The sequence below is a fragment of the Tauraco erythrolophus genome, chromosome 27 (assembly GCF_009769465.1).
Source record: "Tauraco erythrolophus isolate bTauEry1 chromosome 27, bTauEry1.pri, whole genome shotgun sequence".
Lineage (NCBI taxonomy): Eukaryota > Metazoa > Chordata > Aves > Musophagiformes > Musophagidae > Tauraco > Tauraco erythrolophus.
Window position 1 is genome coordinate 1,728,504 of NC_141491.1, and position 14,804 is coordinate 1,743,307.

Genomic DNA, 14,804 nt, shown 5'->3' on the forward strand with positions numbered 1-14,804 from the left:
CGCTGGGATGTAGCTTCGATGTAGCTTTATCCGCAGTGAGCTGGTAGCAGAAGATGCTCGGTGGCTGTTGCACGTGGCCGGTTGGTGCCCAGGCTGAGCTGGGACTGCGTTCCCAGCTGTGCGTTGCTGGATGTGCAGTGGGGAAGGTGAGGAAAAAAAGCAGCCAGTGGCTGCACGGGCAGTGCACAGTTCTTCTCATCAGCCAACGGCTCTCCACAACGCTTTGGGATGCCTTGCTTTGGGAGGAGGGCATGGCTGATGGAGAGAAGGATTTACGTTGGATCTAAGGCAAAGAGACCCCCGACCAGTCAACTGGCATGTCGCTGGCATTCGATACTGGGGGTTTTGGCAGGAAGAATTTCCCCAAAGCTGGGGTAATTACTACGAGACAAAAAAATTAAATACACCCAGATGTCTGCAGCTGCTGGCAACGGCAGCGTGCAAACGTGATGCACCATTTGGGTGTGACGTGGTGCGGGAAGCACGGTGGGAAAGGGAAGGGCTGAGCACTTGCCAGGTTGGGTAGTTGCAAACGCAGCTCGGGAGGTGCCCGCGAGTTCCCGCCTCCTGAGTCACTTCCCATCCCTGGAAGTGTTCAAGGCCAGGTTGGATGAGGCTTTGGGCAACCCGGTGTAGTGGAGGGTGTCCCTGCCCATGGCAGGGGGGTTGGAACTAGATGATCTTTGAGGTCCCTTCCAACCCAAACCATTCTATGAAGGGGAGGCAGACGTGCCATTTCTGGCATTGCCCTCTGAAACGTGGTCACCAGGCACCTGCGAGACCCGGGCTGGAGGTCCTGTGGGAGGCATTTGAGCAGAAGGTCATTTGCTTGGCTTGAGGTGCTCTTCCTGTGTACGGGGAACCATAGCAAGCACCAAACTGCACCATATCATTGCTGCTCACTTAAATCCACAGTGATGCCATCCAACCAGGAGGCTCTGTCTGCAGTCGATAGTTCATCTACACTGCCTTCCATGGAAAATAATCTGTGTTTGAAGGGAGGGAGGAAGAGGAATTGGCTTACCAGTGCAATGCAAGCATCTGGGCTTGCTCTCCTTAGGGGCTTCTCTTTAAAAGGAGCTTTGAGTTGATAAATTTTTGCTCATTTTTGTATAAAGAAATCTCCCTGGCAGTGATGCGAAGGAGCAGCTTGCTCTGCTCGCTGCTGGTTTGTTTACAGAGCGGCGGGGTGATGAGGAGGGGAGAGAGGAGCGGTGCTGGGGAGACCAGAGCCTGGAGCCCAAACATGGGCAAAGCCCAGCGCAACCCCCCCGCCTGTCATCAGCCCGTGGCCTCTGTCAGAATTAAGAGTTATAGCTGCAAAAACATGTATGGTTGGCTGTGGTCTGCCACAGCGTATAAACAGCCATTCTATAAGAATTCAGCCTGCAAAGCTGAAGCTGTGAAATGGTTTTCAGTTTTCTCCTCGCAGAACGCGGGCTGGTTGTTGCGCAGTCTCCCAGGCACAGAAATTTGGCCTCTGCAGCAATATTAACCAAAACTAGCAAAACAGACACTGATGCCTTTTTTTGTCCTCCTAAAAACGACCCACCAAAACCACAAAATCTTTGTGACATAGCCTAGGATGAGGATTAAAATCCTCCTTAGAGAGACCCCAACAAATACCTCCTAGAATAACATCGCGTTCAAATGCTGTGTTTCAGGAGACTGATACTGAGTCTGAAGATGAAAGATGTAACTAGTTGAGAACTGGTGTAGTCTGTAATTTCTATCACAAGCGACTTTTAAAAAAGGCAAAAGAAATATTTGATGATGGCTTAAGTAGTTCAGATCCTTTCCTTTTTGCTGGGGGATGGATTAAATGGTTAAATGAAGGTATCTTCTCGCTGTGCTCTCTTGGTTTCCCTACCTCCCTGTTGGCACATACATCCACATTCTCTATTCCTCCCCCATCTGCTTCCACTTCCCAAATTTCCAACGTTTTACTCTTAAAATTTTGCCTTCTTGTATATGAATGGAAAAGAAAAATACCACTGTAAACCGTAAAGGCTCAGTAGCTGGAACAAATTTTGACCTACATGGTAAAACTCCTTGTAAGTGTCGCTGTCACCTCCGACGGGTTGTGGTTGCAGTGCTGAGCATCCCTCACGAGGAGACTGTTTCTCCATCGGGGTCTTAATTGTGACTATCAGATCCTGAGTTTAGCCAGTTAGGGGTGGTGTAGTCTTAATAACTTGGTGGCATTTGCTTAAGGATGCAGATGGGGTGGGGGGACCACTCCAAAATCAGCAACTACTGTGGTTCCTGGGGAGCTGGTTGTCTTGTTTCATGACCAGCCCTTCGGGGACGTAACCGGAGCTTGGTGGAACAGCAGTTTCAGGGCTATCAGGCCTGTAGCAGTCATGAAACCACTTAGCATTGTTTAGGAAAGCCAGCCTGTAAGGGTGGCAGAGGGGGGGTTGTTTCAGTGTTAAATTACTGCGCCACACACACAGTATTTGCCTAACCAGCGAGACCTGAATTGCTGTTCAAACAATGCTTTTCTGCCTGACGTTGGCAATCAGGGAGCTAATTACACTGGATTAGGGTTTTTCTCTTAATTACATGAAAAATTTAGCACGGCTGATGTTCATGAGGCTGCAGGGGATTAAGGCGGAAGCCATGTGTTTATCTCCAGGTCAATTATGGAAGCAGAAGCAGTAACGTGGTGGAGCTTTGTCTCTCCCATCCGTGGACCCCAGCCTGGAGCTATCTCATGATGTTGATGTTGAGCCATGGGCATGAGGAGGGAGTAGCTGTGCTGGCGGGTGTGTGTGCAACACAGGGGCCTGGTCCTTGCCCTCCCTCCTCCCAGTTTGGGATGTCTGATGTTGCTGGTGTGCTTCGCCTGGCTCACCCCGTGTTGTTCCCACCGCGCTGCAGCTGCTTGTGTGTTCACATGCCCAAGGCATCTGTGGTCTCCAAAGAAGAGCTGTGGCACCAGCTTAAGTGCCATGGCAGCATGGCCTTGAGGACATCCACTCGCCTCTTTTGCAAATTTTTTCCATGCTGAACGAGGTGAAGAGAGAAGGCCAGAGCTCTGTGCCCACCTGTCCCTGGGGGTGCTGCCGGGCCGGGGCTGGGGCTTTGCTCTGGGGGCTGCAGCTGGCAGCGGCTCTGCAGGGCTGCGCTGCTTTGGAGCTGCAAAGTGCTTCAAGTGTTAAATGCCATCCCAGAGTCCTGATTGCAGCATCCTGACTGAGATTACAGGTGGAGCACTGAGCTCCTTCAGGTTCCTCTCCTTCCCCTGCTGAATTTGAACTTTAGCTCTGAATTTTGGATGTTTGAGGACCAGAGTTGATCTATCCATCGGCTTCTTCCTGTCCTTCCCCTCTGGCATGGTGCGCAGCAGGGTGTTTAATGCGGTCCCAGTGCGGTGGGTGCCCGATAGCTGCACCAGCTCTCCTGAGCCGGGGCCAGGCGCGTGCGCTGAGCCCAGCAACCTCCCCGCTGTGCCCAGGGCAGCGTTCAGCGGCGTTACATGTGTTGCATATACAGATTATTCAGAGCCAGTTCATCTGCTTATCCGCTGATTAATTCTGAGATGCTGGAATGGGCATATGCCGAAGGCTTAGTGAGTTACAGTGCAGAGATAGAAGAGATTTTATGTTTATTTTTTTTTCTATCCTTGATCCGCCCCAGAATAGCATTTGGGAAGCAGCTCACAGGGACAGAAGGGGTCATCCTCGGCATGTGCCACGCACGCCAGGAACGCGAGCAACCTCGAGCCTCTGTCTGCTGGTGACCGGGAGATCTGAGCATGAATGAGCAGACAGGAAACAATAAGGAGAGATTCAGCTCCCGTGGATTTATACTTGCCTGAAACCTGTCAGGAGGCTTTAATGCTTCCAGCACAGGGCCCTGTACAAGCAAACGCCCTTGAGCAGGGCACCAGCCCGGCTGTTCCTCGTGCCTCTTGGCTCTGCGACTTGCCTTCACCGGTGAAACCAGGCTCGGTCCAGCTCCCGTGCGCCCGGTGATGGACAACACCCAAATCAGAGCCTGTGTGCCCTGGTGGGTAGTTAAGCCCCGATGAGCCGAGCTGCCGCGGGGCACAGGGAAGGGCAGAGAGCCGGGAGCCCCATTGGCGCAGCCGCCCGCGGTGCCAGCGCGGAGCTGCCCTCTGGGAGCCACGGGGCTGTGCCGCTGCGGCTCTGCCCGTCCTTACGTGACCCCGCTCGCAACGCTCCTGCTTTAGTAAAATTCAGTGTACAAGCAGCGTGGTTGGCCGCTGGCTGGCGAGAGCTTTTGGCTCCTTTGTGCTCTGGCCCGTTTCTGAGCTAGAAAGTACCCGTCTGCTCTCTGCCCGTCTGCCGCGGCTGTAACCCGGGGGGGCGGGATGTTGCTGCAGCTGCCCGGTGCCCGGGACGGAGCAGCGGGCGATGTGGGAGAGCCTCGGTTCCTGGGATTCAAGCTTAGCTGTGCGCTCTGTAATTTTCTCACATCCTCTGCCCGAGCAAGGTTAGATCTGATCAGTAACACATGGCTGGTTCTGCATGCACAAGTGAAACCGAAAATATGCACCCGATAGCTCCTGTCTGACCTAACGCACTGCAAAACCACCAGGCAGGATTTCTCTGCAAGTTTGTAAAACCAGGAGACATCAAAATTCAGATTCTGTTATTTCCTTCTGGGTTTTGGCCTTTAGTGGCTCGCAGCTTGGCTTGCGTTGCAGCGTTCCCGGGAGGTGTTGGGCAGGAAATCCAAATCACTGGAAACATATAACTTACATGATGTTTTTGAAAAGGAAAGAGAATAATATTTGCTGAGGAACTTGGTTGTTCCCACCTGCTCAGCTGGAAGCCGTGACTTGGGAGAAACAGGGTTTTCATGTGACAGTTTTTGACAGTTGTTTAGTTTTTTCCCTCCTTGGGGAGAATCACGGCTCGCTGCTGCTCGTTTAGAGCAAACTCCACATTAGACAATCTTGTCTAAGTGGCTTTTTATTCCATTTTACATGGCCACTCCAGGTCAACAAACCCAAGCGAGCAAGACCAACCCCTTCAGCTGTGAAATGTCCGGCTGTCGCAGGACGATGGGAGGGAGGGAGCTCGACACGAGCCGCGGCGGATGATTCCGCTGGAAGGGCGCAGGTGAGGTGTGGATAGATAACACAGTGCTATTTTGGGGACTTTGGTGAAGAGCTGCAAATGGTATGTGACAAGCAATTCTGAGAGATACCCAGCACCTCCGTTGCCTTAAATAATACCAGCTCTGTGCTTCCTCTCGTGTTTTCTCTCCGTCACAGAAGACTCGGAGAGGCTTAGCACCCCCGTCCTGCTTTCCTTCATTATGACTGTTGCTTATTCCCCAAAAATGCTCCCCATGACTCCCTCCATCACTAACAGTGTCCTGCAGGGAGCAGACGAGGCATGCTCCTCTCCTATCCTTGCTCAGGAGTCCCTTTGGGCACCTGCTAACGCTGAGCCCAGCTATGGGCTCAGGGCAAAGAGGAGGAAAACCCAGAGTCTGACCCAGGGATCCGTAACGCCCAGAGGGCCGAAGGGCAGAGCAGGCTCAGCCTGTCCTCCTCTGCACAACCAGGGCACCCGGCGCACCCGGCCAACCCGGCGGTGCCTCCCTGCTGAAGACTGCTGGCACCATGTGGAAGAGGATGCTTTAGGAAAAAAAGAAACCCTCTGCCTGTTCTGGAGCTGTCCTCCTCTTTGTTCGCCAGTACTTTCATTTACTTCCCAGCTGTAAGGGAAGGAGCTGGATTAAAGCTGCACAAAGCAGGGGTAAGTCAAGGGAAGAATGGCAGGGGCTGTAGGAGCCCGTTGCAGACAGGTTGTGGTGTGCAGTGCCTTGTGATGCAGCAACACCTCCCTCCTCCCTTTCTCTTGGAGGCCAGCACTTAGTCTCTTTGATGATTTCCTTGCTCAGTGCCAAAATGTAAAGCCTGCAAGCAGCAAAGTGCCGCTGACTTAATGATTTCCATTTCCCAGGGAAGCACTGAGCCATCTCTTCAAAAATAGTACGGGAACGCGAAGGGAGAAGGGTGCTGATTGCCGAACAAAAGGGAAGGGAAGTCATTCCACCTTGTGGCTCTTTATTAGGGGACAAATTAGAAGTGGATAGGTTTTGTACCGTGCTGCAGACATGCCCCGAGCTGTCCTTCTTCCTGGGAGTAAATCCACAGGATGCTCTCGAGTGTTTCCACCTTTAATGGGTTGCACTTTGATGCTGGTGGAAGGTGCGAGGCTGACAGCCCTCACCCCCAGCAACTGGCTCTTTGCAACAAGTGCTCCAAAAACAGAGCACGGCTCCTTCGCAGTGTTCCCTGCCCGGCAGCCCGCTGCCCCGAGCCCTCCAAATTAACAGTCTCTCCCTCCTGCTTTTGAATTGGGCCCTCTTCTGCGCTGGCTTTCCTGAATAGGAGAGAAGAAGATCTTTTGGGCACTTTGTTCAATCATTTTTTTCATCTCACCACGGTTCCTACCCACGCCAGGTCTGCTCTGTGCCGTGCAAGTGGTTGGGTCACGGTGTGGCTTTGCAGCGATCCTCTGGGGAGTGCTGAGCCCTCCCGAGAGGGCAGGGATGGGAAAGGGCTTCCCTCCCGATGGGAATCGCCGGGGCGCTGGGACTCAAGGAAGATGCTGCTGATTTAAAGCACTATCAAAAGCAACACGACCTAGCCAGCCAGCCAGCCCAAATTTGATTCTAATGAATCCATCCCCGGAAGAATACTGCTTAATTAATTAGCAGCTCATTTGCATGAGGTGGCACGTTATTAAAGTTCTGCTGCTGCAAGTAGGGCTGTGACAAGGTATGAGCTGACAGCTTTTCAAATAAAAAGTCTTTTAAAGGAATGATCTTCTGAACTGGCAGCTTTGTTCTAAACGAGCCTCTCATGCAGTAATAAATTAAAGACATGGGGGCTGCTGATTAGTCTCTGCATGGTGCCTCTGTACCATCCTCCCTGGTTTATCTTGGAGGATCAGCTCTCCAGAAGGGTGGAGGGAGCAGAAGGATGGAAGAGGAACTGAAGGCTTAGGAGAAAGAGAGAAAAAACAGTGTCAGTGGCAATCTTCTCTTAAGGTTTTGTGCTGATTCCTGTTAGGACATCTGAGCTGCAGCTTCAACCCTGCAGTTGGCTTCTTCCACCTCCCGCAGCCAGCAGAGAGGCAGCAAGGGGTCCCTCTCCCAAGCTCCTCATTCCACCTGTGAACGGGAGGGACTGTGTTTGCAGAAGCTCTTCTCCCTGTGGCAGATCCATGCGCCCACCCTCCTACGTGTGCTCCCAAAACAGCACCTGGATCGCTGGTGTCGTGACCGGTTGCTGTCAAGGGGGACACGTGGGGTCACTGAAACAGCTGAGACCTTTGGTGCAATGGCCTGTTGACTGTGGCTTGAGCTTTAGCACAGGAGGAAGGGTGGGTTTTCCTTTGTTCTGTGTTTTTCAAACCTATCTTGCCTTCCCTGTGGATGGGTTCAAACCCTGTGTTCAGGTCTCTGTTTGGTTTAGCTGCGTGTGTTGGTTCCGGCGGGTGGGCAGTCGTGTCGCATGGGGCCAGGGGAAGCTTTGCTCGTGGGGACAATTCTCCACCCTCAGCGCTGGAGATGCAGGAAGCGAGGGTTCGTTTGGGTGGGTTGGTTCATTTGCTGGGTCGGTGTCTTTGTGTTCAGCAGCGTATGTGGGTGCCAGTGCTGCAGACTGTGAGCCCCCCGGGACTCTGAGGGGTTTCTCTGTGCCCTTCCCCAGTTATCCAGCGGTTCCTCTGGCTCGTGGCTGCTCTGGGGAGCTGCAGATTCCCAGGTTGTGACTTTGAACACTTAGCTAACGTTTCCCAAGCAGAAGAGGTAGGAAACACGTGTGGGTGTGAAAGAGACATCCATAGAGACATTTCTGACATGAGCATTGAATTTGCAGAAAGCTCAGATCTATAAATAATTCGGGTCATGAAGCCTGATCGGAATAACCTCGGGCTCGAGCCTCCCCCTGCGCTGTGCACGTGCAGCTGCCGACCCCGCGTCCCCTCCAGCTCCCCAGACCTGCGGCACAGCACCCACCTCCCTCTCCCCCGTCCCCCTCTGAAGGTACAAACCCACCCTGGAAATGAGGGATCGTCTGAGTGGGGGGTGCCACCAATTTAATCCATGAGGAAAAGTGAGATCCAAGTGGGACAGGGACAGAGGAGGTCTGTCTCTTTACATCTGGAGCTTCCCGTAAGTACAGGGAGGGGATGGAGGAGGAAAATATCTCCAAAAATGGGGATTAGGACTCAGAAAACATGAGCACAGAGACAGTCTTGGCTTTGCGCTGCCTTGATGCTTTGTCCGTGTTGTGTCCAGCAGCAGGAGGGACAAGCTGGGATGCAAAGCTGGGTGTGCTGGGATGGGGCTGTCGTGTCTCTCTGAAGTTCAGAAGGAAGAGTGTGGGTGAGCACCGGGGCTTTGCAGAGCAGCGTGGCCTGGGCGGCCCTGACTGCGGGGGGAGCCGTGGGCAGGGTCCGGGTGCTTGCACCCAAGTCACCCACCACTCGGTATCGAGCCTCCGAGCAGCGCCCGGGGGCAGCAGGAGAGGAGGTGCCGATGCGATGCCATCGGGCTGCTTGTCGCTGGTCCCACCACTTCCTTCCCTTCCCAGCTGCCCGTCGCTCCGATGGCAGCAGCCCTGCGCTGGGCCCTCGCTGGCAGTTTGTAAAAGAAAGATCCGTGTCCGCGGAAATTTAAGGAACAGTCGCAGTACCGGGCGGCAGCGCTGGAGAAAACCCCTCTGGGCTGCGGCGCCCGTGCAGGGCTGGCGGCAGTGAGCTCTTTACCAAACCGATTTTTCTCCCCAGCTGATCCTGTAGAGTTTTGTAAGAGCAACCCCAGTGGGGATAAGTGAGTGTATTTAATGTTTAGTCAGACAGTGTAATTCTGGAAAGGATGGATTTTCTCCTCCCTCGGAGACCAGATCGTTTGGTCTTGAGGAGCTGTTTTGCTGCAAGCGGCTCAGCCTGACAGCGTCGCGACTTCGTGGAGCGAACCCATCCATCGAGGCTTCCCTGGGCTGTCTCTGGGGGAAAAATAAAGGTGATGGCCACCACGACAGATGTATTCTATCCTAAATTAGGAAAAATGCATAAAGAAAATGTGACGGGAGAGAAAGAGACTGGGATATGAGGGAGCCTCCAGGTAATGAAGTTAATTGGATATGCTGATTTGAATTGAATGTGCATGTAAGGGTTGTCATTAACTTACTTGAGGACATATCTATGATTTAAAGGAAAGATATTTAATGGGATTACTATTTCACTTTAATTTCAAGGGGAGACTTCCCACGTGGAGAGCAGCGAGCTAAATCATGCTCCTGGTGTTCCTGCGTGCGGGGAAAGCCAGTTCTTTAGAGTTTCTCCTCCTGCAGATGTTGGCACATCCCAGATCTGCTAGGGACTGGCAGTGCCATCCTCAGCAAACCACTCGGCTTCCCTGTGGGCTATTAATGACCTGCAAATGGCTCCGACCTGGCTCCGTGGGCGCTAAGAGTTAGCTGATGTTAGCCATGCTCTGCAGGAGGCTAAGGGGTACTTTACTCCCCGAAGAATTTCAGGTACAGTCTGAAGGGCTCTTGGAAACTTCTTGTATGGAGATTTGCAATTTCTATTCTGGATTCTCCCCTCCTAGAGGTTGCTGTGGTTTTTTCCCTCTGGGGGTGAGGCAGGTGGTGGAGAGCCGTTAGCAGCACGCGATGCCAGTGCTGGTGACCCTGTAAAATGATGCTGTGAGAAAGGATGTTTGTGAGGGGGACAGCAAAAGTGGCAGGTCATCGTGTGCCTCTCCCCTCCTTTTTAGTCTGGTGTGAACGTGGAGTAGCCCAGTTTAATTAAATTGGATTAGCAAAAGTAAATCCTTTCTGCAAAGACCGTTTGGCGGAGGCACACACAGAAAACCTGGACTGATGTTTATTTATCTTGTCCTGTCTTTGGGGAGCTTTGGCATTGCTGAGTCTCTTGCTTGTGGAAACTTCTTCTAGTACCAGGTCGAGGTAGGAAAGACCTCACAGAACCACAGATAGATAAAGGTAGGAAAAGGCTGTTTAAACCATACTGCGCTCCAGCCTGGTTCAGAAACCTGCTGCCAGTAACAGTCTTTCTGCTGAATTTCCAGCACTGAACCAAGAAGTCCTCCCTAGAGCTTGATGGGAAGCTTTAATGGGAAGTGCCCAAGAGCCGAGATGTGCAGACATAAAAACAGCAAAAAAGTGGCAATTCTGCAAGGACGCTCCTTGGCAGTGAAGGCTGCTCCTTGTCTTTGGTTTCTATTTCAGGCAGTAGATGCAGTAACGCTCCAGTGCGCATTCCCAGAGCTGATACAGTTCTGCCCGAAACATCCCTTTTACACAAATGCAATGTTATTTGATCGTGTTCACCCCGAAGGGCTCGAAATCCCGGCGTGAAAGGAGCAGTCCCGAGGCCCCAGGGTTGGCTGGGCTTTTCACTTTGTCACTGTTACACACAAAGATGAGCATGTTCAGCCAGTGCCTTGTGCCTCCTGACCCAGGGCATCATTTCAGGAGACAATCCATTGCCTCCGTGGTTTTTTTTTCACCTGGAGGAGGGCTGCCAGCAACAAGGTGCTTTGGGACCCATCTCTCATCAGGCGCCTGCGTACGTGGGGAGAAGCTGCAGTTCTGGAGTTAGCGGGTGCCCTTGCATCTGAGATGGGGAATCAGTCCCTCCATGCATGGACTTATTCAGCTGTTTTTTCTGGCATCAGGTATTTCATCACGAGTCAGCCTCATTGAAACACTCGTAATGAGAACAGACAGGTAATTTAATCACAGAAAGTTCCTACAAAGAGATTCAATGTCTTCTAATGGGAGCCTGCTGGGAGGAACTGGAAGGGAATCCAGATGTGTCTCAGTACACAGATCTGGTACAGGCTGAGCAGAATACCTAAGAGAAACTTGAGTACAGTAGGTACCTTGGAGCTTCACGTCATATTAGATCCCCGAGCAGCTCGTACACCGGTCGCCGCGGGTGCTACGCTGCGGCGTACGCGTGACACAACGTGGTGCTTTGCCAATCTCCGAAGATAACGCAGAGCTGGTGCCTGCAGTCTGTGCTGGGGAGGTATTAGACACGTAAATCTGCACAGTCCTTCGGAGGGCTGCGGTTCCCCGAGTTGAGCAGCGTTCTGCTCCGTCCCACGGGGCGTTTCGCTGCCCCGACGTCCTCCGGGCCGGGGGGGTTTGGGTTTGCAGGTCGTTGTTAGGCACTTTGCAAGCCATGTTTGTAATTGTACACCAAGAGCGGTTGAGGAAAGCGCTGTATCTGTCCCAGACGACTTCTCCAGTTCACATCCGAGTGTGGGAGCCTGCGATCTGTCCTCCCCATCTCCCCTGTTTCATGTGGCTGAACATGTCTCTGATCCTGGACGCCTCTGGTTTCCATTGCACCCATGTTCTTCTCCCCGTACCCGCCTGCTCCCTGTTTTGCTGCACTCCCACCCATTCCAACCTGCACCACTGCCCTCTGTATCTTTCTCCTAAATCCTTCCCGTGCCTCATCACCGTGTTGTGAGAGAAGAAAATCTGTTAGAGTTAGGGGCACGTGAAGAAACACGACCACCAGCAGCCCAGCCCCATCCCACCCCTGTCCTCCGTGCATTGCTGTGCCGGAGCCTGGGCTCAGGGGTGAACCCGGACTCGTAGGGGTGGTACCACGCTGCTATCGTAGCGATGGGTCAGTAGTTGTTTGGCACTGGAAGGGCACCCGTAAGTCAGGCAGAAGAATTACTTCTCTCTCCAGGAGTCAGCAAGAAGCTTCCTGCTGTGGAGATGATCCGTTTCTTCTTCCGCGTTCACAGGAATCATCATTCTTCTTGTCTGACATGATCATTTGTTGTCCTGGAAACCAAACCTTCAGGAAGAGATGTAGTGGAGCATCCTGCTGTCAGTGAGTGCACCTTGGGCACGGGGCTGTGGGGTACCCAGGTGGGTATGACACACACCACAGCGTGCGGGATGGGAGAGCAGTGGGCTCTGCTCTCCTCTTGTCCCGTGGTCTGGGAGTAACGTGGAGCCATCTCACCTCGACAGGCTCAGTGAAAGTCCCCAGGCTGCTCCTCCTGCTTGTGGGGGAGGCAGGAGGGTGCTGGCAGCACCCTGTGCAGGGCTCCAACTATGTCCCAAGACACCCATGCCAGGCACAGCTCCAAGCGCTCATCCATGGAGGATGGAGGAACCATCACGCACACGGTGCTGTCTCCATCCCAGAGCCGCAATTCCCAGTTGGAATTGGTCTGCACAAGGCTTGTCCAGTGGTATCTCTCTTTATTAGCCCTGTCTGACCTCATTACTAGAAAGAAGCTCAATTTAACGAGCTGCCGGTGCCCCCAGGGAACTCTGAAAAACAGTTGTTTTTCACGATGGCTGCTGATCCGTCATGTCCGGCGTTTCCATTCCCGTTTGGCCATTAATCAGGTGTTTGCATGGAAGTGGTTGTGCATCCCTGACAGCCCGGTGTCCCTGCTATTTATTCCTCCGGTGATTTGGCAGCCTGGTCCTGCTGGCCGTGGCGCAGGAGACGGCAGCGGTGCGTGCCGGGGCAGCGGCTCCGGAGGCAGTGCCAGTCGCTCGAGTTTGCAACACCCGGAGAGGTTCTGGTCTCAACCTGCCTCTGGTTCTCAGTATTTCATGAAGGCACTGAAGTATCCTGGTTTGCACAGGTGTAACTAAAGCAGGATTTGACCTTCTGGCTTTTTTTGGATTTCCCTTTCTGAAAGTTCGGGGTTTTCAAGCCAGGCTGGGGCTGCCGGCGTAATCCTGCCAGGCGCTGCCCACGACTGGCTGTGGGCGTTAAACCAGCCCACTCCTTTATACCACCAAAACCCAGAAGGTAAGGAGAAAAGAGAGAAATCCAGAAAATAAACGTGTTTGTGTACCCAACGCCTTTACGTGGCAGGAGGCATCAGGGCTCTTTCCAAGAAGAGGATTTATCTGGAGGAGGGTGCAAGGGAGCATCTCTCCTCTGTGAGTGTGAAGATACCCTCATGTTTCCAGCTGGGGTGGCACCTTTCACAGATAAATCTGAAGATGCTTAACAACCTGCTCTCTTACCTCCTGGGGACATGAGCCAGAAAAAATAGACATCCCTCTCTGCAGCTCCATCCTGCCTCTTCTGAAGCCTTAGGCTTGTCCAAAGCCGGTTCTTCATGCGCCTTCCCGCGTTGGCCAGCCGGGCAGGGAGTAATTGAGCAGCAAAACGGGATGCGGCAAGACCGCTCGGCACGCGGCCGCGGCAGATGGCATCTCTGTGATAAGAGGTTTTCTGGGAGATGGGCAGCCCCCTGCGCATCCCGGCCCTCGCAGGGCAGCGTGCACGTGCTGCGCGACGCCCGGCGCGCGTTCCCGGCCCCGTCTGACGGCATCGCTGTCGCTGCGAGCCCCGGGGCCGGCGGTGGCTCCTCCGAGCCCTTGGCTCGCCTGGCTGCTCCCAGCTCCCTGCCTGATGGTTGCCAGTGTTGTCAGCTATGTAGACACCATGTTGCAATCAAATGGCTATTCAAATATGCAAATCCTGGTAGGAAAGACAATGTAAATTGTTTGCCTATCCTCCTCCCTTCCCCTCGCGCAGCCCCCAAGGCCATAAATTATTAACTTTTGGAAGAGATGGCATATCCTCAACAGCAGCCGCTCCTGGCAGGGATGGGATTTGTCACAGCTTGGGCAGGTTTTCCTGCAGGAGCAGGGAGTTGTTTTTTGGTGGGGTGGATGGATACCGGGAGCGCGTCAAACCGCACCGGCCATATGGCCGTCGTGTTGGTTCTCTGCCGGCTCAGCAGTACGGGCCGGGCTGGGTTCGCCTTGCCGCATCCTGCAAATTCGAAAGTAACGGGATGGCAGCAGCATCTCCCAGTTTTTAGGCAGAGATGGGATTGCAGGAGGCTTCTGCGGCAGCAAGAGGTGATGGAGGTTGTCTGAGCCTCATTCTTCAGACGTCTGGAGGAAAAACACGTCTCTGCTGTAACTTGGCCTTGTGCTGCCTGTGGAGTCTTGTGGTCTTTTCAGGCTTGTTTTGGAGAGAATCTACAAAGTTCACAATCTTTGTTGCTCTTGGATGCCCGTGGTCAGTCATAGCCCACCAGCAGTCTGTGTGCTCCCCTTGGGACATTATTTTGTTATTTCTCATGGATTGGGGAAATTGCATCAACTTCAGAGGAGAAGGAGCCTTTGCTTTAACTCCTGCACCCACACGTTGCTTGCCAGCTCTGGTTCCACGTTGTGAGCCGAGATTTTGGATTAGATTCCTTTCCCTACCTTGTCCTCCTCCCCTCACCCCCCTACCTCCAAAATAAAATCTGAATTTGGCTGCTGTAAAATAACCTGTAATCTGTTTGTGCTTCTTCCAGATCCGAGCAGATGGTCCTCCCCATGGCGGAATTCAGTATGAAATGGTGACAGTTTTCAAGGACGGGAGCCCAGTCCTTCGAGACATGGCCTTCTCCATCGATCACAAGTATCTGTACGTCATGTCGGAGCGACAGGTAAGGCGTCTGCTTCCGTACCTCCATGACTGCAGCTTCCTTCCGTAAGGAGTGTGTTGTTGGAGCTGCCGTTGTGCGCTGAGCCCCGCGGTGCCGGGATCGGTACGGGCGGATGGAGCACCAGCACCAGCTCAGTTTTATCTACCTCTGACCAGGGACCGAAATCAGTGCCCAGAGGAGGGAGTTGTGCCCACTTACTCTTGGCTGCGGGCGTTGGAAGCTGAGCTGCTGGTGGAGGAGACGTGGTTCGGGCTCCGAACCATCCCTGCCTGGCTAACGAGAGCCACAAGCGTGCCGGGTTGGCTCGCTGCGGCGAGGTTGGCAGGCTCTGA

General features: G+C 53.3%; 1 protein-coding gene across 1 annotated transcript in view; it reads left to right on the forward strand.

The window, feature by feature from the left end:
- PLXNA2 (plexin A2) overlaps positions 1 to 14,804 on the forward strand; it is a 145,565-nt gene that overhangs the window by 35,116 nt on the left and 95,645 nt on the right. Inside the window, exon 3 of the mRNA XM_086627423.1 lies at positions 14,338 to 14,472. Within this exon, the coding sequence (XP_086483549.1) occupies positions 14,338 to 14,472 (135 nt within the window). The remainder of the gene's footprint in view (positions 1 to 14,337; positions 14,473 to 14,804) is intronic.